This window comes from Camelus ferus, chromosome X, assembly GCF_009834535.1.
Source record: "Camelus ferus isolate YT-003-E chromosome X, BCGSAC_Cfer_1.0, whole genome shotgun sequence".
Lineage (NCBI taxonomy): Eukaryota > Metazoa > Chordata > Mammalia > Artiodactyla > Camelidae > Camelus > Camelus ferus.
In genome coordinates, this window is record NC_045732.1 from 54,104,530 (window position 1) to 54,129,400 (window position 24,871).

General features: G+C 32.4%; 1 protein-coding gene across 8 annotated transcripts in view; it reads right to left on the reverse strand.

The window, feature by feature from the left end:
* Positions 1-2,361: 2,361 nt before the first annotated feature.
* RPS6KA6 (ribosomal protein S6 kinase A6) overlaps positions 2,362-24,871 on the reverse strand; it is a 151,094-nt gene continuing 128,584 nt past the window's right edge. For 7 of the 8 annotated variants that reach the window (XM_032474770.1, XM_032474769.1, XM_032474771.1 and 4 more), the window contains 2 exons: positions 7,479-7,619; positions 2,362-5,787 (listed from right to left, as the gene is read on the reverse strand). In XM_032474770.1, coding sequence (XP_032330661.1) covers positions 5,662-5,787; positions 7,479-7,619 — 267 coding nt within the window. In that variant the 3' untranslated portion in view covers positions 2,362-5,661. The remainder of the gene's footprint in view (positions 5,788-7,478; positions 7,620-24,871) is intronic. The other variant, XM_032474774.1, reaches the window with a different exon arrangement.

Consider the following 24,871-nt stretch of genomic DNA (forward strand, 5'->3'; position numbering starts at 1 on the left):
TATAAAATGTTAGAAAGTTGCAGCCTTTTTATTTAATACCCAGAGAATGCCAGTAATTTAACATGATATCTTGATAAGTGTTGCCCACAGAGTTTTAACAAGAACAAAAATAAATAAAATTTCGATGTCATCTTTGGCATGTTATAAATTCAAAATGACAGCCATTTCTTTAGCAGCACTGTGAGGGACAAAAACACCGTAGAATGCACTACTGGATTTGATCTTACATGAAAAATGTTGTACAATGAAATCTTTAATGTCGAAAGGAACAGTGCTTTAAAGAAAATAATTATATAATAATGATGGCATAAACTTCATAATGTAGTCAGAAAAAGACAATACAGTTATCTGACTATTGGGGACCTTTTCTTTCAATTGTAGCTTTTAAGTTTTAAAGTACATATGAATCAAATTTACACACAACTTCTACTTAATGCTGTTTCTGTCTTGAGAAGTGCAAAAAAAGTCAGCAAATATATTTTCTATACCAGAAAATAAGTTTAGGAATCCCAAAGTGTTTCAGAAGTGTTGGCAAGGCTTTTTCTTTTTTTTCAGTGTGGCTTTAGAAAACTATGCTCTCCTTGCATAAACCCTATGTAACTCATAACTTCCAACACTACTTACTCTTTCAAAAAAAAATCAAACACAGAAAAACCATATTCTCCTTTTTTGTACTGTGGAATTTAATGTAAAATAAATTCTCATTTCCAAACCATGCTGCCATTTGGATATTTAGTTAAAGTTTCTTATATAACTTTAAAAATGGTCGTTTCTTGCTCGACTGCTTTCATGATGTTAAGAATTTTACCATACTAAAAAAAACACATTTTTTGCTGTAAGTCTTCTCAATTTCAGAGAGACTGAATATGAAAAGAGAACTCAAATGTGACACCTGCACAGTATTAGTTGATAGGAAAGAAAAAAAGCAAATAAATCTAATTGGTCACATTATGACAATTTATTAAGAAACTAAAGGACTTAACACATTCTCTAGAACTGTCCCACATAAAATTAGATGCTTAATAGATATCATAGATATCTTCTGAAGAGTAAATTAGTTCATGTAATTAGACAAATAGAATGAAAGCAAAATAGTCATCCAAAGAAGCTCCATTGTACAAGGTTTAGAAATGTGAATATAAAACAATAATGTGGCAATCATATATATATATATATATATATATATATATATATATAAGATAAAATCAAATATTATTTATATATATATATTCCTAAGCATTTAGCTAAGATTTCTTGTTAGTCAATAAACTAAAAGGTACATAATTTGTGGGATATTACATAAGTAAGCAATCTTGAATTTCTGTAATTTAAAAATTATTTCCTTTGTGTTTTTCTTCATATTTTAAAGAAACTTATTGCTTATAACTTAGGGCTTACTATACTTTCAACTATTAGCAACCAAACTGAATATTAGATGATCAAGCATTATCATTTCATTCAAATTATATGGACTTCACTATACTGTATGACTAAAACAAGAAACAGTGCATCCATGAGTATAATATGTTTACAAATAATCACTATCAATGACACTACATTCTTGCATAGGAAGGCAGATAGCACAGTACTGAAATTTTCTGTTAATTTCAGTAATCATTCATTTTGAGATACATGCCAAAAATACCTGAATGAGGTTTGAAATGTAAGAAATTGTTCTAAAGGAGTTTAATTGTAGTTGACCAATCTGTACTTAATATGGCTTGCTTTCTTGTTAAGAAATCACATTGTGATAAACAGGCTCTCTGTGTTCTGAAATCTAGACAAAGGATCTGGAGACTTCGACTACACTGATGGTTTGCATTCAATTTTTCTGTGCTCTTGTTTCTTTATCAATAAAATAGGAATAGGGGCTGAGGCCAGGGAGACTCCTTATGTTATATGCACTATGTACTATGATAAACAAGAATACCAGATAAATATGGGCTTAACAACAACTGCCTCCCTCCACACCATTCTGTCACAGAAGTTCACTGTGAAGTTCATTCTGATTAAAAAGCTTGGAAGTTTTAAAAAGAAAATGTAGATTGAGAAATAGCAAGGAAGCTGTGCAAAAAAAAAAAAAAAAAAAAAAAAAAACCAAAAAAAACCAAAAAAAAAAAACCAAAAAAACCCAAATTTTTCTGATAATCTGATCCTAGGGTACACTGTATAAATTTCTTGCCCAAAATATCTTCCCTGAGAATAACTGAACTTAAAATTATTCTCACCTGTTTAGACTGCCTGAAAATGCAGCAACTAGAAACTCATCTGATTAATGGACATCTTCTTTGAAAAATGCCAATTATCTATTAGCCACTGACAGAAAAATGTGAATTAATTTGAGATAGCTTTCCTTTCGCCTTTTTTTTTTTTTTTTTTGCTGAAAATAGCTGCTCTGTGAGAATGAAGTTCTGATTCAGGGAAGGAGAAGGGTGGGAGGTTCTTTTGGAGCACAGAATCCTTCTGGAGGAAGCTTTAATCATGGAGTCCTCTGTGAAGTACTCAAGTAGGATAGCATGTGGGAGCTGGAAAGCCAGGAGAAAGAGAATGTAGAGAATACCAAAGACATACTTTGCCTAGTTTAAAGCGTAAGCTTTTCAGTTGATCTTAATGCCAAAGTAAGTGGTTCTTTTCCTTCTTCATAAATGAAGGGCCTCTTACTGTCAGGAAATACTATTCAATCAGTATAAATAAGTTTCTGCGGGAAGTACTATTATTTTAACGTGATGTTTCAAAGAGAAGACATTACAAACATCAAGATTTGAGTTGCCTATACATATGAAATCCCTTTGGGCTAACTAGAGGTGCTATCAAAATATTTGACTATGTTTAATTACCAATGGCAATACATTACAAAAATCAATGTTTAGGCATTCATGAATCTAAGAAAATAGGCTAAAGTTTGATTTTCATAAAAGAATTAAAACCATTATTGTTTCCCACAAAATCACCAACACAAGCACTACACTTTAATTTTCTTACAAATGGTTTCCTGAGTTTATTCATGATAATATGTGCTTTAGGACAATAGATAGTTCTGTCTATCTGGGCAAACCGGGTGTTTTCCCTTTGAGGAAAAAAGATACAATATCCTCTCCTCTCCAGAACAATAATAACCCCAAACTGTGCTATCATTAAATACTACCAAGAACCATCAATTAAAAAGAAAAACAATGCAAAATAAGTGTTCACAAATCCATCAGAAACTACAGTATTGCAAAGTCTCATAGAAAGGATTTGTTTTTACTGGTTAAGCATTTATAGAAGTCCCATCAAAAATTGTCTCATTCATTTCTGATTTGTTGTTCTAAATTAGTTTCAGCCAAAATGGACATGATTAGGCATCTGTACCTGGGTTCGTTCTACAGAATGAAGGTGTAATATCAAGCTTTCCCTTATAATAGGTTGCCCCCTATTACTGTTGTTAAGCTACCATATTTGAATTTTCCAGAAGAAAACTCTCACACAATTATTGGGAAATCCACTAGCATATATGTGTCTTTTCCACATTGTCAATCCTCACTTGAGTGATACAGAATCATGCTGTTCATTACTTAGTTCTGATAATGTTCCTTTCATGAAAGGACTGTATGACACAACCTTTCAAAGAAAAATCATTGAGAAATTAAGATCATCTACTTTTAAAAACTACTGATTATGGAAAAACTGAAAGTTACTTTGTGATCATTTTTCATTTTCCAACTGCACTTACTCTAATTCTATTAATACAAAAGCATAGATGGAAATAGTATCTTTGTTCTGAAAAGTTGAACACCAAAATCATACCTCTGACTTTGTCATACCAATTCTGATAAGAAGACATAACATCACAAACAAGATAATGACAAGAGGGAAATAAGTCAGAATGTAAGGACATAAATTGTCACATGCAAGTACTTCTAGTAATAAAGCAAAATGAGAAAATAAAAAGCCAGACTGGGACATAAAAATCCAGAAGTTATGATCCCAGTTACACTTCTAAGTAATGTTTTCTATGTAACATTAGATGTTCTTTAGTGTCTTTCACTTATTGCAAAAAGACACCTCAAAATAAGGATACATACTTTTATACATCACACACAAGAAACAGATCTTTGTGCATGGAATATATATCACTTACATTATAAAGAGAATTATGTATAGTTTCTTTTATTATATACGCAAGTTACAAGTCTCTTTCCCTAAACTGTATACTTCAGCACTCACTAATCACCTCTCTCTCTGAATTAAGCAAAATAAAATACACAACAGTGTATAAAGCACACACAAGTAGATCGCTTATATTCACTAAACAAAAGTGTAATATCCTCCAGTTTACATTCATGAATTCTTTCTGTCAGTAGCAGTAGCAGCAGCAGCAGCAGTAGTAGTTAGTAGTAATGGTATTTTCTTCAATAACACAAAAAGATTCCTAAAAATTCCATAATTTAGATAAAACAATACATACTATGCAGTGGTTCTGAATCATAAAATTTAATAATAGGACCAATTTGGCCAGACCTTTTTTTCAATGAATAAGACTTTAAAATGTGTTCAAATTTTATGTAGATCATTAATATTACCGCCTATTTAAAAAGACACTTTATCTTATGGAAGTATTACTATTATGTACCATTGTCCAAAGTTTACCGAAATGTGTTACAATTATATTATGTGTGCTAAGCCCACAAGTCCACTACAGTAAAATTTCAACTATATGACCAAAGGATTCAAATTAGATTAATATGCTACACTGTAATTCAAAGCACATGAAGTCTAAAAAACAACAGTGTAGTTCATTATAAACGGGACAGATGATGATTAAATCCAATTGGTTAACTTGAAAGTCAGCTTACATAACACCAAGGAAGTGCTAACACCATGTACTTTATTTTCAAAGGCTTAACTATGACCTATTTAGTAGATTACAACACTAATATAAAGCCTTTGGCTAAAAAATTCTTCACTTGTACTACAATTCCATTAGATGTAACATTTACAGAAGCCTTATGGAAACCTTTATTTCTAGATGAGGCCACTTATGGATAATATATAGGTTTGTATGAACACATTATCTGTGATTTAATTCTTCTGTAAAACTTTGGCACCAACCATAACAGGAGTTCACATATTAGCACAAATGATTTTTGTTCTGGCACCAAACTACTGTTTACATTTTAGTAATTACAGAGTCAAATGAACGGAGAACTTTGGTTGTACACAATAACAAGCTTCTACAACACATTTTTGTTTTTCTTATTAAAAAAAAATCTATCCTTTCAGAATCTAATGCTAAAAAATACTGACACTGCTTGGAATTATACTATTACATTTGCATCTTGATTCTTGGTAATGATTCCGCAAACCATTATTTTACAAAACCAGAAAAACTATTAAAGTAACTTTATTTGAAAGGAAGAAGTTAGTGTGCAGAAGAATTGTTAGGACCTTGTAGACACCAATTATATACTTAAATAAACAAGTGGACACTGCTGAAAAACAACATAGTATGAATATTGTGGACCTGCATATGTTTTTTACCTCACTCCCCCTAAAAAAAGGAAGCTTAAACAGAATATTCAAGTAATGTAGCAGAAAACAATGCCTTTGATATAAGATTAGACAAAAAGCCACACATTTAATTTTCTCTTCATCCAGTTTGCCTGAGGAACACTAAAAATCTTACAGGCCAGTTGATGTTCGTTTTTTCATGCTCCGTCGCTGAGCTAAGCTTGAAGCAGCAACAGGCTCTAGGACTGGTTGAAAGGTCTTGCAAGTCAGAGCAGAGTATGTGGCAACCACTGCTCCCTAAAACAATGAGAAATATCACAAATTGAATAACAATCTCTGGAGGTTAAAAAAAAAAAAAACTTCCACAGTATATCACGAGAGGTTTAACCAGAATGCAACCTTTTCCCCCCAGGAAAATAACTGAGAATCCTTATCTGTGTATTGATGCTCCCTTGATTAATTAACACCTGATTACTAGTATATTTTTATTTCAATAATTATGTTTCTCACGAATTTTTAAACACTAAAATGTATTATTTTTATCAGCCTTTCATAACTCATCTACTTTGCTTTTAACTATTTTTAATTTTAATTTTTAATAGGAATTGTATATATTTAAGTCATACAACATGTTATTTTGATATACATAGTAAAATGATTACTACAGTCAAGCTAATTAACAATTTGTCCTCACACGTACTTCTCACTTTTGTGTGTGATGAGAACACCTAAAATCTACTCTTAGCAAATTTTCAGTATTCAATATAGTGTTAACTATAGTCATCAGGCTTCACATTAGACTCTCTATACTTATTCATCCTACATAAATATAACTTTCTATGCCTTGACCAACATCTCCCCATTTCCCCATCCTCCCTGCTCCTAGTAACCACTGTGCTACTCTCTGCTTCTACACATTTGATTTCTTTAGATTCCATATATAAGAGAGATAATGTGTTTTTTTTTTCTTTCTGTGTCTAGATTATCTCACTTAGCATAATGTCTTATAGGCTCATCTGTGTTGTTGCAAATGGCAGGATCTCCTCCTTTTAAAAAGCTGAATAATATTCTATTATATATATTTCATATATATGTACATTATACATATAGGATTCCATATATATATATATATATATATATATATATATATATATATATATATATATATACACACACACACATACACACACCTACACACAATTACTTTATCCTCAGAGATATTTGCACTCCCATGTTCATTGCAGCATTATTCACAATAGCCAAGATATGGAAACACCTTAGTGTCCATCAACCGATAAATGTATAAAACACTAAAATTTAAAATCTAGGTTTGAAAACAAACTTATGGTTACCAGTGGGGAATGGGGGTGCTGGAGGGATAAATTGGGAGTTTGGGATTTGCAGATACACACTACTATATATAAAACAGATAAACGACAAGGTCCTAGGGTACAGTACAGGGGACTATATTCAATATCTTGTAATAGCCTATAATGAAAAAGAATATGAAAAGGAATAAAAAAGAATATGAAATTCAGATATATATATCTGAATCACTATGCTGTACACCAGAAATTAATAGAAAATTGTAAACTGATTATACTTCAATGAAAAATACAAAATAAATAAAATCTAAGTTCAATGTCTATACATATGGAAACTTTCACCAAATACATAGGAACCAACAGTAATCTTTTGTTTCTATATGAAACTTGCATTTAGTCTGCTTCAAGTCCCAGTGTCTTTTAAGAGCAAGTCAAATACAATCAAGAAATTTTTATTTATCATTAGTAAGGCAGTAGGTAAAGAAGGTTAAGAAGATTCCATGGTTGTTATTTAAAAAAACAAACCAAAACAAAAAATCTATTAAGATACCTTTAAAAAAAAAGATATTTTAAGGTAATTATATGTGTCATCAGTGAATGGCATGCAATGGCTTTATTAGGTATCAAGTATTTAGAAGGTGCATAAAAGTATGTTTGTTTTACCTTAACAACATGTGATGTATCATTTCTATTTGGCTGATCATTTGGCAATTGATCTCTGTGGGTTATCCACGAGTGTTTTAATACTTGTTCTGTAGTGTACCGCTGATGTGGGTCCATATGTAGCATATGAGAAAGCAAGTCCTAAATTAAAATGAAAAAAATATATATATACATATATGAAACTACATAACATGAAAGGTTTAGTAAAATATACCATTTCACGTTTTCTGAAAATATGAAAGCATCAATATCTTTGCAATCTGTTTTATATGACCTACCATTAGGGAAAACAAAACCTATACACTGCAGTTAACTGTTAAAAGAGAATCTTGAAACAGATTTCTCTATATATAAGTACAATAGATAAATTCTTACTTATCATTCTAAAATCAGGGATACCAAATCTGTGGACTGGTAAGTGGTTAGTGAGAGAGGAGGGAAATGTAAAGTAGCAGGAGTTACACTGGAATGTGCTAAATTGTCAAGAGGAGAAAGTAATTACTGATCTTTGCTGGTAATCTGGATCCCAAATTATAAGAGTATCTGTATATAGATACAACATGGGGGGGGTCTCATGTTGTTAATATACTCAGTAACTGGTGGTTTACTGTATAAAATACTAAAGAATGCAAAACATAAGTCCAAGATTAGCAGCTGATGGTTAGCATAGCAGTGGTCAGAACATTGTAAGTTTTTCATCAGAGTAAATGTGAATATGCTTATTTTCTCTATGTTGTAATAAAAACTTGTAAATGTAATATAACTTCATAGTAAAACACAACTTTAAATCTATTAAATGATGTAACAATTTTAAATAAACTATCTCTACCAAGCATCTTTTATAGAAAGGAAAATTAAACTTTCCTTAACAAGCATCTTCTAAAATAGAAATAAATCATTTGTGAACTTTTTATCAATAGCAGAAGCAGTGAGAAACTAAAGACTCTACATAGCAACATCAGAATTTGAAGAATAGTGTAACTGGTTGAAACTATGTAGAAGAGTAGAACAACCAATCTAAAAAGTCTATTGGAAAAAGAACATATGCATAGAATCAAATTTAAAAATTTAAAAGAATATAACAGTGAATTACTTCAATAAAACAGACATAAATGATAATCATAAAAGTGATAAAAGTTCAACAGTCCAAGGATTTCTGCCTCTGGCTAAAATGTAAAACCAGGGACTGGATTCACTCACTTGTTTGAAATCAAGCCCTTCCAAAGGAAAAAATAAAATAAAATATAGAAAACAAGAGTTTTCAAGAGAGCAGATATTAGGCAATGAAGGAAAGTAATCCCTAAAAGATAGGAAACAAATCAAGTAAGTCCTATGATTGCCCCAGCCTAGAACCTTAAGAGAGTTTTCAGGATGCTGCACAGGTAAAGAAAACCCAGGCAGAGCCTGGCAGATTTCTTGAGTTAAGGAGACAGAACTGAGAGTCAGGGGAGACCAAGGCAGACAGAGTTAGCAGGAAAAACTAACAAAGATGTGTGAGAAGCAGAGAGAGAACTACAGAGATCTGTATGGGGTCTCCTTCAAGTGTTCAGCAGATCACTGACAAACCACTATATGGTGAAAAAAATAACAAAGGTTATGGGAAGAATGAACCATATGAAAGGATTAGAGGGAAATCGGAGTTCGTGGGGTGAAGAATACTGCCTGTTCCCACCAGCTATACTGGAAAACATTATATTCACAGAGTATTTGGTAGAGAAATTGAAAGAAACCTGCCTGAGTAATGAGTATCCCTAGATTAAACACTGTTTTGCTCCTGTCTAAAAAATCTTAAAAGGAAGACCCAAAAGTAACAAATTGTTTCCCCTAACTTAATTGTGGCCCAGAAAAAAGCTCAAGAATAGGAATACAAAAGCATCCAGCACTCACCAGGGTAAAATTCACTATGTCAAGCTTCTTATCAAAAATTACCAGGCATACTAAAGAGAAGGAAAATACAATGCATAATGAAAAGGAAAAATCAATCAATCAAAATTGACCCACAATTGACACATATATTCAAAAGTTAAGTAGAGACAGAGAAGATATAAAAAAGACACAAATAAAACTTACAGAGATGAAAACTAAAATGTGAGACAACAAAATAAATCAAATAGGATTGATGGCAAATTTAATATGGCAGGTAAAAAGACCGGTGAAGGCATAGCAATAGATACATTAAAAAAAAAAAAAGAGTGTAAAACAAACAAGCAAAGAGCAGAGCATGAGTGAGCTATGGGACAACTTCAAGTGACATACAGAAGTGCAACTGGAGTCCCAGAAAAAAAGAGGAAAGAGAAGAAAAGAATATTTGAAGAAATAATGCCTCTAAAATTTACAAATTTTATGGAAACTATGAAACCACAGATCTAAGAACTCAATGAACCCCAAGTATAAGAAATAAAGAAAATTACATCAAAGCACATCAAACCTAATTGCTCAAAACCTAAGACAGAGAAAATTTTAAAAGTAACTAGAAAAAAGAAAAAAAGGCATGTTACATATAGTGAAACAAAGATAAAAATAACAACCCCACAGGTATATGCATCAAGCTGCACTGGGATACAACCCCACCCACCAATGGTGGGGTACCAGCCCTAGGTTCCCCCAAGCCTTGCAGATTGCCACCCTGGCTTCTGGTCCTGTCCTACTAGCAGGCCAGCACCAGCACTGGGACTACTCAGGCTGAGCAACCAGCCATGCCAGGACCCAGCTCTGCCCAACACAGAGCCAGCAGCCACCACACAATGCAGGGCCTGGCAGCCAGCTGGGTTGGGGTCAGTGCTGCCTATCAGTGTGCCCATAGTAGTTGGCTCCACCACAACAGAAGGACCCACACAGCACACACATGGGGTACCAGTAGCACATATACCTCTGGTGACTTGAGTGGAGTAAGCTGATGGGCCCCATAGGATGACTCCTATACAAGGCCACTTCTCCAAGATCAGGAAACAACTGATCTACTTACTATATAGAAATAAACACAGAGAATTGGGGAAAATGAGGAGACAGAGGAATATGTTCCAAATGAAGGAACAAGACAAAAACCTTAGAAGAACTAAACGAAGTAAAGGAGAGCAACCTACCCAATAAAGACTTCAAGGTAATGACCATAATAATGCTAAATGAACTTGGGAGAAGGATGGATGAACACAGTGAGAAGTTTAATAAAGAGTTACAAAACATAAGGAGGAACCAAACAGAGCTGAATAATACAATAAATGAAATTTAAAAAAAAGAGAAAAACACTAGACAGACTCGAGTAGATGAGATGATAAAGAGAAATGGATCAATGAATTGGAAGACAGAATAGTGGAAATCACTCAAGCTGAACAGGAAAAGAAGAATTTAAGAAATGAGGATAGTTTTAAAGAGACTTCTGGGACAATAAGAAGAGTACTAACATTCACATTACAGGAGTCTCATAAGGAGAAGAGAGATAGGGTTAGAGAATTTATTGGAAGAAATAATGGCTGAAAACTTCCACTACCTGGGAAGGGAAATGGATGTCCAGGTCCAGGAAGCAGAGACAGAAATAAGATGAACCAAAAGAGATCCACACCAAGCCACACTGTAACTAAAATGGTAAAAATTAAAGATAGAGAATCTTAAAAATGGCAAGAGAAAAGCAACTAGTTACATACAAGGTAATTCCCAAAGTCTTTCAGCAGAACCTGCAGGCCAGAAGGGAGTTCCACAATATAGTAATGAAAGGGCTTAAAGGACAAACCATACAACCAAGAATACCTGACAAGGGTATCACTAACTTTGAAGGAGAGAGTTTTACAGAGAAGGAAAAGCTAAGAGTTCAGTACCACTAAAGCAGCTCTCCAAGAAATCTTAAAAAGAATTTCTCTAAGTAGAAAAGACAAGACCAAAACTAGAAATATGAAAATTATGTAAGTAAAAATTTCATTGGTAAAGGCAAAGATACAGTAAAGATCAACCACTATAAGACTACTAGGAAGGTTAAAAGACAAAAGTAGTAAAATCATCTATATCCACATTAAACAGTTAAGCGATATACACAAAAAGATGTAAAATATAATATTAAAAACATTAAACATAAGGGGTGATAAATGCAGAGTTGTTAGATAAGTCTGAACTTAAGAGAAAATTAACTATAAATGATCATATATGCTGTTAAATGACATCATGGTAACCATAAAGCAAAAACTTGTAAGACACAAACACACACGAAAAAAGAATCCAAACATAACAATAATGATAGTCATCAAATCAAAAAAGAACAAAAGAAAAAAAGGAACAAAAAAGAATGACAAAAACAATCAGAAAACAATGAACAAAATAGCAATAAGTACATACCTACCAATCATTATTTTAAATGAAAATGAATGAAATACTACAGTCAAAAGGCAGAGTAGCTGAATGGCTAAAAAAAGACAAGACCATCTACATGCTTCCTATAGGAGACTCACTTCAGATCTAAACACACACAAAAAATGAATGTGAGGGGATAAAAAAGGTGTTCCACCCAAATGGAAACAAAAAGAAAGCTGGGGTAGCAATACTTGCATTAGGTGAATAGACTTTAAAACAAAGACTGTAACAGGAGAAAAAAAAAAAAAGGACATTACATAATGATCAAGGGATCACTCCAACAAGAAGGTATATCAATTATAAACATATTTGCAACCAGTGTTGGAACACCTAAATATATAATGCAAATAGTAATACATATGAAAGGATAAATTGACAGTAACACAGTAACAGTAGGGGGACTTCAAATACCACATTTACATCAAAGGACAGATCATCCAGAGAGAAAATCAATAAGGAAACACTGTCCTTAAATGACACATTAAACCAGATGGAAATAACAGAAATACACAGAACATTTGGTCCAAAAACAACAAAACACACATACTTTTCAAGGGCACATGGAATATTCTCCAAGGATAAATCACATGCTAGGCCACAAAATAAGCCTCAATAAATTTAAGAAGATTGAAATCATCAAGCATATTTTCCAACAATGGCATAAGACTAGAAATCTAGAACAAGAAAATAAAACTGCAGAAAAACACAGCTGTGGAGTCTAAATAATATGCACAAAACAACCAGTGGATCACCAAAGAAATCAAACAAGTCAAAAAATAACTAGAGTCAAATGGAAACAAAAACACAGAGATCCGCAATCTATGGGCCACAGCAAAAGCATTTATTAGAGGAAAGTATATAGTGATACAAGCCTACCTCAGCAAGCAAGAACAACTGGAAACAATCTAACCTTAAACTTAAAGGAACTAGAGAAAGAAGGAAAAACAAAACTCAAAGTAAGTAGGAGAAAAGACATAATAAAGATCAGAACAGAAATAAATGAAAGAGATTAAAAACACAATAGGAAAAAAAAACACTGAAACTAAGAGCTCATTCTCCAAAAATATAAACTAAATTGACAAACCTTTAGCTAGACTCACTGAGAGAAAAAGAGAAAGGGCCCAAATCAATAAAATCAGAAATGAGAGAGGAGAAGTTATAACTAATAGCATAGAAATGCAAAGTATCATAAGTGATTGCTACAATCATACTCCAATAAATGGACAATCTAGAAGAAATGGATAAATTCCTAGAAACTTATAATCTCCCAAGACTGAAACAGGAAGAAATATAAAATGCAAACAGACCAAATACCAATAATAAAATTGAATCATTAATTAAAAAATTCTCAACAAACAAAAGTCCAGGATAAATGGCTTCAGTGACGAACTCTATCAAACATTTAAAGAAGAGTTAACACTCATCCTTCTCAAATTCTAGAAAGCTAAAGAGGAAATAATACTTCTGAACCCATTTTGCAAGGCCAGCATGACCCTGAAACCAAAACCAGACAAAGACACCACAAAAAAAGAAAATTACAGGCCAAGATCAATGATGAACACAGATGTAAAAACCCTCAATAAAATGTCAGCAAACTGAACAATACATTGAAAGGAACATATAACATGGTGAAGTGGGATTTATCCCAGAGATGTAGAGGATGGTTCAATATCTACAAATTAATCAATGTGATACACCACATTAACAAAGTGAAGGATAAAAATCATATGATCATCCCAACAGATGCAGAAGCTTCCGACAAAATTCAACATCCTTTTATGATAAAAAAAATCTAAACAAAGTTGGCACAGAGGGAATATACTTCAACATAATAAAAGCCACTATGACAAATCCGTAGCTAACATCAATGGTGAAATCTAAAAGCTTTTCCTCTAAAATCAGGAATGAGACAAAGATGCCAATTTTCACCACATCTATTTAGCATAGTATTGGAAGTCTTAGCCAAAGCAATCAGACAAGGAAAAGAAATAAAAGTTATCCAAACTGTAAGGAAATAAGTAAAATTGTCACTATTTGCAGGTGACATGACACTATATAGAGAAAACTCATATCTCCACCAAAAAGCATTTAGAATAAATGAATTCAGTAAAGTTGCAGAATATAAGATTTATATACAGAAATATGTTGATTTTGTATACATTAATAATCATCTATCCGAAAGAGAAAGCAAGAACACAATCCCATTTAAACTCAAATCAAAAAGAATAAGATAAAAATAAACTAAATAAATAAATAAACCTAAAAATAAACTTAACCAAGGAGGTGAAAGACCTATACTTTGAAAACTATAAAACACTGATGAAGGAAACTGAAGATGATACAAAGAAATGGAAAGCTATCCCATTTGATTCGATTGGAAGAATTAATATTGTTAAAGTGTCCATACTACCCAAAGTAATCTACAGATTCAATGCAATCCCTATCAAAAAACCCTTGATTTTTTCAAAGAACTAGAACAAATAATCCTAGAATTTGTATGGAACCAGAAAAAGACCCCAAATTGCCAAAGCAATCTTGAGAAAAAAGAAGAAATCTGTTGATATCATACTCCCTGAGGTCAAATTATGCCACAAACCTACAGTAATCAAAAAAGTATGGTACTGGAACAAAAACAAACACATAGATCATAGAAAAGAATAGGGCTCAGAAATAAACTAATGCACACATGGTCAATTAATCTCCAACAAAGGAAACAAGAAAATACAATGGGAAAAAGACAGCTTCTTCAATAAAAGATGTTGATAAAACTAAAAAAATACATGCAAAAGAATCATACTGGACTACTTTCTCACACCACAGACAAAAAATAAACTAAAAATGGATTACAGAATTAAGACCTGAAACCATAAAACTCCTAAAAGAAAACATAAGCAGTACACTCTTTGACATCAGACATAGCAATATTTTTTGAATGTCTCCTCAGTAAATGGAAACAAAAGCAAAAATAAACAAATGGGACAACAACAAACTAAAAAGCTTTTGCACAGCAAAGGAAACTATCAGGAAAATGAAAAGGAAGAATGGAAGAAGATATTTGCAAATAATATGAGTGATAATGGATTAATATCCAGAGTACACAAAGAACTCATACAATTCAACACTAAAAAAACCCAAACAACCTGATTAAGAAATGGACAGAGGACTTGAATAGACACTTTTTCAAAGAAGATCTACATATGGCCAACAGAACAATGAAAAGATGCTCAACACCACTAATCATCAAGGAAATGAAAATCTAAACCACAGTAAGATACCACCTCACATCTGTCAGAATGGCTATTATCAGAAAGACAACAAAAAGTGTTGGTGAGAATACGGAGAAAAGTGGACTCTCACGCACTGTTGTTGGGATTGTAAATTGGTACAACCACAAGGGAAAACAGAATGGAGGTTCCTCAAAAAACTAAAAATAGAACTACCATATGATCCAGCAATTTCACTTCTAGGTATTTACCTGAAGAAAACAAAAATACTAATTCAAAAAGGCATATGCACTCCAATGTTCAATGCAGCAATTTTTACAATAGTCAAGATATGAAAACAACCTATATGCCCATCAATAGACAAATGGATATAGATGTGGTGTGTGTGTGTATATATATATATAAAATACATATATAATATACATAATATATAATATGTATATACACACAATAGACTATTAATAAACCATTAAAAATGAAATCTTGCCATTTGTGAGAACATGAGTGAATCTAGAAGTTTATACTAAGTGAAATAAGAGAAAATCAAATACCACATGATCTCACATATGTAGAATCTAAAAAACAAAACAAATGAACACACATAACAAAACATAAACAATGTCTGCAGTACCATATAATCCTGCAATCCCACTCCTGGGCAAGTATCTGGAGCAAACTCTAATTCAAAAAAGATAACATGCACCTCAATGTTCATAGCAGCACTATCTACAATAGCCAAGACATGGAACCAACCTAAATATCCATCGACAGATGACTGCATAAAGAAAATGCAGATACACATACAATGGAATATTACTCAGCCATAAAAGAGAATGAAATAATGTCATTTGCAACAACATGGGTGGACCTAGATGATCAATATTAAGTGAAGTAAGTCAGACAGGGAAAGACAAGTATCATATGAAATCAGTTATACATACAATCTAAAAAAATACAAATGAACTTATTTACAAAACAGAAATAGACTCAGAGACATAGAAAACAAACTTATGATTGCCAAACAGGAAAATGCGGAGTGTGGAGGGATAAATTAGGAGTTTGGGATTAACATGTACACACTACTGTACATAAAACAAACAACAAAGACCTACTGTACAGCACAGGAAATTATGTTCAATATCTTGTAATAACCTATAATGGAAAAGAATCTGAAAAAATATGTATGTATATGTAACCATCACTTTGCTGTACACCTGAAACTAACATAACATTGTAAATTAACTATACTTCAATTTAAAAAATCCAATAAATAAATAAATAGTGTTATAGATACAAAGAACACACAGGTTTTGCCACAGGGGAAGTGGGGGTATGGTGAAAAAAGAAATAGGTAAAGGAGATTAAGAGGTATCAACTTTCAGTTGTGACATAAATGAGTCACAGGTATGAAATATAAAGTGTGGGGAATGTAGTCAATTACTATGTTAAGACCTTTGGTGATATATCATAACTATACTTATCGTGGTGATCAGTTTGAAATGTACAGAAATATTGAATCACTAATGTTGTGTAAGAGGAACTAACATAGTGTTGTAGGTCAATTATATTTCAAAAACAAACAAATTCATAGAAAAAGAGATCAGGTTTGTGGTTACCAGAGGTGAGGTGTGGGGGAAATAGAATTGGAAAGTAGCCAAAAAATACAAACTTCTAGTTGTAAGTACTAGGGATATAATGTACAATGTGATAAATATAATTAAAACCACTGTATATTATACATGAAAGTTGTTAATAGAATAAATTCTAAGAATTCTCATCACAAGGAAAAACATTTTTTCTATTGCTTTAATTTTGTATCAGTATGAGATTATAGATATTCATTAAACTCGTGATAATCATTTCATGATGTACATAAATCAAATCATTATGCTGGACAACTTAAACTCATACAGTGCTGAATGTCAATTATATTTCAGTAAAATTGGGAGATTCAAAAAACAAAAACAGTAAAGTGAAAATCTAGAATTTTATAATGAGCGAAAATATGTTTCAACAACAATCGGGAAAATTAACAGAGAGAAAGGTCATTTCATAATGATAAGGGGGACAGCCAGTCAAGAGGTCAACTTTATAAACAATTTATGTACCTAAAAACAGATCTTCAAAATACATGAAGCAAAAACTGATATATCTGCAAAGAGAAATAGATTATGGTTGAAATATGAAAGTAGGTATAACAGATTAGTAAGGAGGTTTTATGAAAAAAAATTTATGACATTATATTCAATAATGAACAATTTCCTTGAAAGAAAAAGAATGCCAATGCTTACTCAAGGAGACACTACCCAAATAGCCATTTAGGTGTTAAATATTTTGTATTTATAGTTAAAAACCTCCAATGAAGAAAGCTCCAAGCCCAAATAGATTTCACTGCTGAATTGTAACTGTAAAAATAAATAAAGGAAACCTCATTTAAAATGGAGTCAGGAAGACCTAAAGGGGGAGCTTTCATGTGTCACTCACCTCAGCTTACAGACCCCAGCAAGAAGAAAGAACATTTCCTTCTGACCCAGCAACAACAAACTGCCCACCACCTGCAGCCAATAAACAATCACCACAGCCCTCCCCAATTTCCTACTTTACCTATAAAAGCAAGCCCTTCTCCTTCAGGACTTGCCTATAGGTCACCCTAGCTTGCTCGTCCCAAAGTGCAATTCTCTCCTATTCCCAAAATAAACTCATTTTGCTGGTAAAATAACTGGCTCTTCTGGTTTTTCAAGGTCAACAGAACAAACATTTAAGAAGCAATTCCAATTCTAAATAATTCTTCCAGAAAACTGAAGAGGTAATGTTTCAGAACTCATGTAATGAGGCCAGTATTACCCTGATACCAAAATCAGATAGATATTACTAGAAAACTACAAATCCAAATCCGTCATGAACATAAATGTAAAAATTGTAACCAAAAATTAGGAAATCAAATTCAGTTATATGCATACATAAAAAGGATAATATATCATGAACAAGTGTTGTTTATCCTGGGAATACAAGATAGGTTTAACAACTGAAAATCAATGTAATTCTGCATATAACAAACAAAAAACCATGTGATTTATCTCAAAAGATACAGAAACAGCATTCGACAAAATCCAACACCCACTCCCAACAAAAATGTTCATCAAACTGGGAACAGAATGGAATCTCCTTAACCTAATCAAAAGCATCCATTTAAAACCACAGTGAACCATCATACTCAGTGGTTAAAAAAAAAAGATTTCCCTCAACATCAGGAACAAAACAAAAATGTCCACCCTCTTCACTTCTGTAACACTATACTGCAAGTTCTAGCCATTGAAAATAAACAAACATATCCATATGAGAAAGAATTAAAACTGCTTTTATTCACAAATAACATGATTGTCTATATTGAAAAACTGATGAAATTACAAAAAAAAGCTACTAGAATTAATGTGATTTTATCAAACTTGTAGTATACAAGATCAATATAAAACACAACTGTATTTCTACATACTAGCAGCAAAAAAAAATGGAACATGAAAATAAAAAACAATGCCAGTATGGAGATTCCTCAAAAGACTAGGAATAGACTTACCGTATGACCCAGGAATCCCGCTCCTGGGCATATATCCAGAAGGAACCCTACTTCAAAAAGACACCTGCACCCCAATGTTCATAATAGCACTATTTGCAATAGCCAAGATATGGAAACAGCCTAAATGTCCATCGACAGATGACTGGATAAAGAAGATGTAGTATATTTCTACAATAGAATACTATTCAGCCATAAAAATAATAAAATAATGCCATTTGCAGCAATATGGATGTCCCTGGAGAATGTCATTCTAAGTGAAGTAAGCCAGAAAGAGAAAGAAAAATACCACATGAGATCGCTCATATGTGGAATCTAAAAAAAAAAAAAAAGAAAAAGAAAAAGCCAAATGAACATAAATACAAAACAGAAACAGACCCACAGACATAGAATACAAACTTGTGGTTTCCAAGTGGGTGGGGGGTGGGAAGGGATTGACTGGGAGTTCGAAATTTGTAGATACTGGCAGGTATATATAGAATAGATAAACAAGATTATACTGTATAGCACAGGGAAATATATACAAGATTTTGTGGTAGCTCACAACGAAAAATAATGTGACAATGAAAATATGTATGTTCATATGTAACTGAAAAATTGTACTCAACACTGGAAATTGACACAACATTGTAAACTGATTATAACTCAATAAAATACAATTTTAAAAAATTAAAAAAAAACAATGTCATTTACAATAGCAAGAAAAACAGGAAATACTTAGGTAAAATATATAATAAAAGACGTGCGAGACCTGTACACTGAAAACTATAAAACACTGCTGAAATTAAAGATCTAACTAATTGGACAGAGGTAACTGTGTTCATGGATCAGTAGACTCAACGTTGTTAAAATGTCAATTCTCCCCCAACTGATTTGAAGACCCAAACTCATCTCAATCAAAATCCTAAGAGCCTTTTTTGGTAGAGACTGAAAGGTCTAAAATTCATAAGAAGATGTAAAGGATTCAGTTCAAAACAACTCTGAATAAGAAGAAAATAGTTGGAAGACCAGTAGTACCTAATTTCAAAACTTAATTATAAAAAAATAGTAATGAAGGCAGTGAGGTAATGGAGTAAAGACAAGTAGGTTAATGAAAAAAAAAAAACAGAAAGTATAGAAGTAGAACCATGAATATCTGGGCAGCTGATTTTTGATCAAGATAATGTAATTCAATACAGAAACTATGGCAGTTTCAACCAATGGTGCTGGAACAATTGGGTATCTGTATGGAAAATTTAATGTGAACCATATATTTTACCATATACAAATATTAAATCAAAATGGATCATAGATCTAAAGGTAAAACCTAAAACTATAAAACTTCCAATAAAAAGCACTGGGGAAAACATTTGAAGTTTGGGGTAAGGCAAAGATTTCTTAGCTATAACACCAAAAGCATGATACATAGGAAAAAAATGAAACACTGGCCTTTATCAACATTAGAAACTTCTGCCCTTCAAAAGACACTTAAGAGAATTAAAAGACAATTTATAGATTGAGAGAAAATGTTAGCAAGGCATAGCTCTGCTATAGAACTTGCATCTAGAATATGTCAGGAACTCTTAAAATTCAATAATAAGAAAAACGACCAAAATAAAAAAGAGGGACAAAAGATTTCGATAGATAATTCAAAGAAGATAGATGGCAAGTAAGTACATGAAAAATGCTTAACATCATTAGTTATTAGGGAAATGTAAATTAAAAGTTATTAGGGAAATGTAAATTAAAAATAATATGAGATACTATTACATACCTTAAAAATAGCTAAAATTTTAAAAGAATGATCATATCAAGTATTGGCAAGGATATCTAAGAACTAAAACTCTCATACATTGCTGTTGGAAATGTAAAATGACATAGGCTCTCTAAAAAACAGTTTGGTGGTTTCTTTATGGCCTAATTATTCTGTTCCTGAGTATTTATATAAAAAAATGAAAGGTATGCATCCATACAAACACTTCCACAAGGATATTCACTGCAGCTTTACTGGTAATATCACAAAACTACCACTAACCCAAATGTCTATCAACAGGTACGTGGAAAAACCGTGGGATATCCACATAATGGGTATTATTCAGTAATGTAAAGCAACAAACTATTGATACACTCCAACAACATGGATGAATCTCAAAATAATTATAAGAGAAAGGGACAAAAAAGAATATATACTTGCATGATGTCATTTATAAACATGCCTAGAAGAATGTAAACTAACTTGTAGTATCAGACAATAGGTCTGAGGCTGTCAGGGAATGAGGGGTGGGGGATTGTGAGTTGGGGATATGGGGCAAGAGGGAAGGATTAGAAAGAGAAAATTTTAGGGGTAATACATATGTTTGTTATCTTGATTTTGGTGATGGTTTTGATTGGTGTGTAAATATGCCATAACGTATTTTCATTGGTGTGTAAATATGCCATACATTAAATTATATACTTTTAATATGTATACTTTATTGTATATCAATTATACTTCAGCTAAAAAAAAAATCAATGGTCTAGCCCAAAAGAATAGGTTCCTTTACTCCTACCCACCAAAGTATGTTTCAATAAATAAATTAACCATATGTACTAAAATTTAGTAAGAAAAAAACACTACTGTGCTCAACATTAAACTTTATCTTTTTTTTGTACTTTCCTGAGGATTCTGAAAGTTTACTGAAAAGTACAGAGAGTGATGGTGAGAGAATGAAAAAGAATTTCAGGAGGTGGGCCTATACAAATATTGAAATACACTACTATGGTTTTAATTTTACTCATGAAGGTTTTTTATTGCCAATAGGAATTTCAAAGATTAACATTGGATCATCAGAGTGCTCTATGCATTCTTAGTGATAACAGCTAACACTAAGTGAACATTTATTATGACTATGTGCCACATACACTAATCTGGTTAATCTTCATAACATCCCTGAGGTAGGTACCATTACTATCTTCACTTTGCAGATGTGGAAACTGAAGCACAAAGATGTTGAGCACCATTCCCAAGGTCACATAGCCAGTAAGTATGTAACACATAACTAGTAAGTAAGGATATGCATCCAGGCAGTCAGTAAGAGCCTGGCTCATAAGTACTAAACTATGCTACCTTCCAATCTTCTCTATTAAACTCAATGTTGATGTCTGAACTTTAAATAATTAATTGTTGCTTTCTTTTTAAAGTAATAACTATCATGTAAACACGATGAGTGCTCAATGTTTATAGCACTAAGTAAGTATTCATGGAAAATATCAAAATCCCTGTTTCAGAAAAAAATCAGTTTTTCATAACAAAGTGCAACAATATTAAATTTTATTATATATTCATTGAAAAAATTTAACCAAATTTAAGGACAGCTAAAGCTAGGATGACCATATAATTTGTTATCCAAACTGGGACACTTAAGAGCCAAAGGCACCTAAACCAAGACTGTCCCATACAAACTGCGATGTATGGTCAACCGTGTTAAAGCAAAAAGGATGTAATTATTTCTATGGCAAAATTCAGCTAAGTTATATAAGACTGAGACTGTCAATTTATATTTGGAGATAAAGACTGATTTCCAAAAGCAAAGTAGATTCTCCTTAAATTAAAATGAAAATGCAGTAAATACGGCCATGTCCTAAATGCTTACAAAACATATAATAATTGTTTCCTTGGAAAGACATGAACAGGATGTTGATTAGTTTTTGACATCAAATGGCTTCACAGCCAAAGTATCAACGTTTTGCTACTTTCTTTTAAAGAATTCGAAGCAGTTTTAATAGGACTTAATTTATATTATTTCTTTTCGTCTCCCTCGAAAATAAGTAGCAAGTTGTCCTTGACAGAATGACAGGAAGATGGACGACAAATGAAAGAGTAAAAATATCATTATCTTAAGTAATACTCACTGAATTTTCTTGATAGCTAAGAGGAAAATGAGTTCACCCACAGTTTGCAAAAATCTGTCACTTTCATATGAATAATTCCATTTTTATCAAAGTAGATATAGCAGTGTTGGCCAGTTTTGGAAGATATACAACTATGACAAGATATACAACTAGCTGGGTATTTAGTTAGATAATCTAATTGGAAGAAAACCATTACTAATTAAAATAATTCACCTAATCTAACTTAGACCTCAAAGATATCTTATTTTTTATACCCATTTTAAGTAAATGCCAGCAAAACTCCATATTCCTTGAACAAACATGAATACAGGAGAATAGCAATTTTCCTATTCTCACAGTACACAGGTGGCAAGTCGTTAAAATTTGGAAACTACTGATTAATAATTCATCGCTTCTGTTCCAATTTTAATAATGTGACTGAGATAAACCATTTTTTTCATTGCGGTTATTACTAATTATACTGCAAGCATTTTAATTTTGTAAAATATGTTACAAGTCATACCCCCTCCAGTATAAGGAAGTTCTCATAAAAGACTGAGTTCCATACATACTTAAGTAACACTTTCTGCCTTGATTATAGGTAACAATTATCCCTCATGATTAAGAGCATAACTCTAATTACTGAATTTGCTAGTACATCTTCCTAGCTTTGTTCAGACATTTTGAAAGCTATAGTACTTGAAGTTACAGAAGGATTTCAATATAGTGTTTTAACTGTAAAGCTGCTCTGTAATATAGATTATTTAAAGGGTACTAAGCTTCAGTATGCTTCACTTCCATATTATAGAAAAGAAGTGGGTGAACAATAACACCTTACCTTAGAACCTTCTATTATTAAAGGGTTATAAACCTCTTTCTTCTCCATTCCATCCACATAAGCCAAGCAAATAAAGCCTTTCTGCCTCCAGAAAGTCTTCCCTAACATGCGGTAGGCTGAAAAGAGTACAGGACTGAAAATAAGTTCCAGCTATGCCACTCAGTGTGTGACCATGGACAAGATAAATTCTACGCATCTTGGTTTAACTACCTGCAAAATGACAGACCAGATCCCATCTAGCTCTAGAAATCTATCACTTGTAAATACATGGACAAAGACTTCAATTAAAAGCAACTTCAAGTCAAAATGGAAAAGAAATATTTACATAAAACCTGACTACTTATTTAAAATTTATAGCCATTCACAATAGGAAAAGATTTATCTTTATATATTGGACAAAAAAGCTACAATGTAAATTAACAATGTAAAGAATATCTGAAGAAAATATTAGTTTGTGAAAAGAGTATTCAACTAAGTATCTATTATGCTAGGTGTGATAGGAAGTGCAAAAAAGAACATGACATTTGAAGTTCCCTGAATGGGAAGAATAAAAATGTATACAAATGAATATGTAACCAGAAAGAACAGTGGTAAGCACTCATACTCTAATAAAGTGCATACAATGTAGTAATGGGAACTCAGTTGAGGAAAAGTACAAGTTGCTTGCTCTTTGTAAAGGAGGCAAGGGAAGAAGCCTAAATAACTCTCTTATAAGAAATTCTACTGGACAATTCGTTGTTAGTCAAGAGTATATGTACTTGAAATGAGTAACACTTTATTTAAAACATTATAAAATTTAGATAGAGATGTCTTCTAAGTAATAAAGTATTACTGTGTTTATTTTTAATATAGAGTGACACCATGAAATTTTCATTACTCTCTTGCCTCTTCTACTTTTGCTTTGTTTACCAGATTCCTCTCCTTGTCCCCACTGTTTGCCAAAAAGGAAGCAGCAGTGTCAATGTTCTCAAAGCCTAGGGTTTCAAGGTGAGGAGTTAGCTGAAACTATTGCAGCAATAAGACACACAAAGCTAACATGACTTCCATTATCACCCTCACTCCCACCTCCATTTAACTGAATGAACAAAGTCTAGGAACTATGCACCAACAGGAGGCAAACAGAATCACCTTTTATATGCTTCAGGTAATGACACTCATCAATGGTAAAAAAAAAAAAAATAGCATTTAAAAGGGAAAAGTAACTTGTAAGGAACTATAAGTAAAATGATTGTCATAAGGTGACAGCAAATGTTACAGTTCTGTCAACTAAAGGACACTAGTATAAGGGGTTATGAGCAAATCAACAATAGTTTACCTCCATCACTAATTTAAAACAAACAAAAAATTGAACTGTTAATATGTACAGGAGATGGTTTTTTTTTAAAAGTTCAGCTAGCTTATTTGCACAGTAATCTGCCACCATTTCAGAAAAATGTCAAAGACAGAACTAGTCACTTAACCCATAAAAAAGGAATGCATGAAAGACCTTGTGAAATATTTCAACGTATCTCCCAGTATTTTTTTCTATGTTAATTTCTCCAGAATGTCAGACCAAAAGAGGTGAGAATAAAAC